This window comes from Gavialis gangeticus, unplaced genomic scaffold, assembly GCF_001723915.1.
Source record: "Gavialis gangeticus isolate Ggan-Ray unplaced genomic scaffold, GavGan_comp1, whole genome shotgun sequence".
In the NCBI taxonomy this organism is placed as follows: domain Eukaryota; kingdom Metazoa; phylum Chordata; order Crocodylia; family Gavialidae; genus Gavialis; species Gavialis gangeticus.
This window is the reverse complement of record NW_017729001.1, coordinates 16,727,634-16,731,543: the sequence shown is the minus strand read 5'-3', so window position 1 is coordinate 16,731,543 and position 3,910 is coordinate 16,727,634. Positions and strand designations below refer to the sequence as shown.

Here is a 3,910-nt window from a genome sequence, read left to right as displayed (position 1 = left end):
GAAGCCGGCGGCGGAGTCAGCCCGGCCGCAGCCCGCGCGCCCTGGGCTCCCGGCGGCGGCGGCGCGGGACGATGAAGCTCCTGAAGCCGACCTGGGTCAACCACAATGGTGAGCGCGCGTGTGCACCTGCGGCGCCGGGCGTGCAACCCTGTGTTGGTGCTGTGTGTGCAACCCCACGCGTGTGGATGCGTGTGCAACCCTGCGGGCGCGTGTGGATGTGCCATGGAGTGTGGCGGCGCGTTGGGTGCGTGTGGCGGCATGCAGGTGCTTTCGGCCGTGTGACTGGTAAGCGTGGCGGTGCGTGTGTGTGTCTAGCTGGTGTGTGTGTGTGTGTGTGAGGGGGTGTAGGGCGTGTGGCTACCTGCAGACGTCGGAGCCTCGCGGGCTTCCGAAGTTAAAAATCGCTGACTGCGACGGTCCGTGGTGACTGCTGCTGAGGATCTGAGCGCTGCCATGAAACCAAGTTAAGAGCCTCCTGCTGCTGCTGCTTGCCCATCCGCCAGCCTGGTGGTGTTGCCTTCCCTCCCTGCCTGATCAAATGTCGCTGTTACAAGTGGCTCCCAAACGACGTCTGGTTTTAGGAGCTGCAGGAATGTAACGGGCCCTTGACCTTCGACAGAACGGGTTTGGCAAAAGCAAGGTAACGGCGGTTCATTTGCCTGTGAACCAGCCCGGCTTCTCTTGGGGAACCACGACATTTTTTTTTAGGTCTTGCAGGCTGAGAGAATTGATGTAAGTTGTTCTCCAAAGTTGGTGCGATGAAAGTGCAGCTAGAGAAACCGGGCTTCTATAATCCAGTCTGGCTGGGGACTGCCTTGCCCAAGTGTTTGCTGGGACACCTGTGAGCTGTCTTCTGCTGGGGTGATGTGAGAAGAGGGAGTCCCGTTGGGTGATTCCTGCCTCTTACCATGCAGAAAAAACAGCACTGTCTTTTGCATAACAGTCCTAGTGACACTTTGCATTCAGGAGACTGCTTGCCAGAGTTAAAAGAATATAACTGAAGGAAACCAGTTATTTGTTGGGAGTGGTGGAGTGATATTGTAGCTGTGATGGTCCAGGAAATATGCGAGGCAAGAGTTTTTGTGAGTGATGTCTTTTAATGGACTGACAGCACAGTTAGGATAGACTTATTTCAGTTTTCAAATGCAGTGCAGTCTTCTTCAGATTCTTGGCTTTCCAACTCAGTAGTGAAAAGGTCTGTTAGTCAGGGGAAGGCTGAGCTGCTTATGTTTCTTCACTGCAAATTGCATGTACTTGAATGCTTATCAAAAATAAGGCTAAGTGTTTAAACCAGGCGTCGTTTTTGCAGGAAGAATGAAGACTTCTGCGCTCCGCTGTGCTAGTGCACCCCCATCCTGTTCTGGGTCTGTGGGGAAATGTACCAAAGAAATGGGTCTAACTTGAGTCTGCCAAAGTTGCATTATTTGTTTTGCTTTGAGGTTTTATATTTTATATTCACCTTTTATGTTTGGGTTCCCAAAACTGATAGGCTGTTGCACTAGCTCATTGAGTCTATACTACATTGTTGTAGAAAAAGATTATTACCACACAACAGGTCACTTTTAATGCCTCTTGTATGCTGCTTTTGTAATTACAAGTCATAGAGGTTTGTGACGTAAGAGACATCTGACCTTCAGGAAGAAAGTGCTTCCAGTGAGATAAACACATTTGCAGAGAAATGTTGTAATTCTTGCCAAGATATTTTTTAAAATGCTAAATACTATTAGTGGCTAATAATTTATTTTTAAACTTGCCTCTTATCAGTAGGCAAAAGAAGCAAATTAAAGTAATATTTGTTGTTACATAAGTAGTCTCAAGTGGAACACGTTTCATGTGAAGAGTTAATTTTGAATGTTCAAATTCATCTCATATACAGAGATGCTTTATTTAAGTAATTTGTTCAGCATACACCTTTATTTTGACAGATACATTTATTTCCTCCTATAAACTTCTAGAAGCTTCAGCTTGTTTCTTCCAGATGACTTGCATCCAGAGTAAACTGAGTATTATTCAAGTTGGACAGTTTTGCTGCACGGCTAAAAGCCACAGACATTCTTAAAGTTGGCTTACTTTATAGCTTATTTTCTTTTAGCTGAATGAGTATAGACCAGAGTCAAACTTTCTGTTTTGTGAAGAATAAGTACAGATCTTACAAACATGCATGTACTTTCATTTTACTGTTTGAGTAGTCAATGCATGAACACATCCTTTACATGTAAAGACTTCATGGAGCCAAAAAAGTGAAAGTGCAGTGCTCTGAGATGTGCCTGTCTTTATTTCTACTTGGTTAATGTAAAACAAGCATAGCATTTAAGATTTGATCTCGCAGCCAGCTTCATGTGGGATGACTCTGTGCTTGTCTGGATCTGCAGTGCAGTCCCTGGAAGCCTCTTTGTGAGGACCTATTTGCAAACATGTGGCCTAAGTCTTTCCATGTTGATTATATTAAGTCTCTGTCAGCAGCTTACAGGTGATATGTGGCACAGTGGAGAAAGCACTGGTCTGGGACTCAAGAGATCTGAGATCCTTTCCTGCATCTGGCATGGCCTGCCGGGGGATGAGCTTGGGCAAGTCGCATCACCTTGGTGCCTCAGTTTTACCACTGGCAAAAAGGGGGTGTTGGTATTGAGATTCCTTTGTAAATTCCTATGAGAACTGCTGATGAAAAGTACAGGAGGTGGGGCCAGTGCTGTTATCATCAAATGTATGGGATTCAGGTTGACGCCTGGTGAAATACATTTTTAGTGTAGTTGTGTTGTGTAATATACCATGTTTCTCATCCTTCAACATATACATACACTTAATCCTCATTAAGTTTAGTGGGATTACTTGTGTGCATTGGAGTTTGCCTGTTAGGGGCACAGCTGGTTTTTTTTGTATATATCTGAAACCTGAGGTGAATGTTCTTAATGTTCCCTTTCCTGCCAATAGAAGAGTTTCTGCCCCAGCAATTTTTAGGGAACAAGGCACCAAAAATCAAACATGGGTTTTCAACATAGTGCAAAGCATTTAAATTTAACCCTTTCTTCCCTGCACTTCAGGGGTTTTACATTATTGAACAGACTAAAAGAACTTTTTAACGTTTTAATGTAGTAGACATGCATTGGGATCTGATTTCCTCTCAAAGACATCTACTTCTGATTTGTAATACATCTGGGAGTCCTGTAGTATTCAACTGAGGTAGTCTGTTTACTGTAAGAGCACTTGATATAGCTAGACACTTTCATCCCACTGAGTTACTAAACATTGCCTTATTTGAGCTCTTATCAGAGCAATGTGGTATATTTCTTCCTTAAATGCATTTTCTCATAGGCTTTTCACATTCCTTATATGTATCTACTCTAGTTCTTTTGTCAGCATCTATCTTTCTGCAGTTTTCCCTTTTTTGTTTTCTTTCCCCTTTTCCTAAAATCTCTGCTACTTTTACCTGGCTTGGAGGGTAGGGAACCATATCATTTAAATGAGGGATGGGCAAAATCTGGCCTGCGGGCCACACCTGACCTACCAGAGGGTTTTATTTGGCCCATGGTGGGTCCCTCAACCCTGTCCAGCCCAGCCCAGACTTGGAGGGCAGCCTGGGCCAAGGTATGTACAGCCAGTTCTGCTACCCCGAGGCATGCAGTAGAGCTGGGGCAGTGTGGTGGCTGGACTCCCCTTCCCAGGAGCTGCGGTAGTGGCAGCGGCTCCTGGCTGTCAGTGCCAGTGTCGCTGCTACCACCAGACGTGGCTTCACTGCCTAGCCACCCCAGCCCATCCACCTGCACCCACTGCTGGGAGCACTGGATGGAGTGGGTGTTTGGGCAGGGTCTCCATGGATACTAGCCTGGAACCCCTGTGGGCAGGGCACACTCAGCCAGGTGGATGGGATGGGTCAGTGGGTGGGTAGGTGGGTGGGTGGGTGGGAAGCAGT

General features: G+C 46.3%; 1 protein-coding gene across 1 annotated transcript in view; it reads left to right on the top strand.

Annotated features, from left to right (window-relative positions):
• The first annotated feature begins 18 nt into the window (after window positions 1–18).
• The window catches only part of LOC109290447 (protein HIRA), an 80,886-nt gene continuing 76,994 nt past the window's right edge, over window positions 19–3,910 (top strand). Inside the window, exon 1 of the mRNA XM_019506955.1 lies at window positions 19–108. Within this exon, the coding sequence (XP_019362500.1) occupies window positions 72–108 (37 nt within the window). The 5' untranslated portion in view covers window positions 19–71. The remainder of the gene's footprint in view (window positions 109–3,910) is intronic.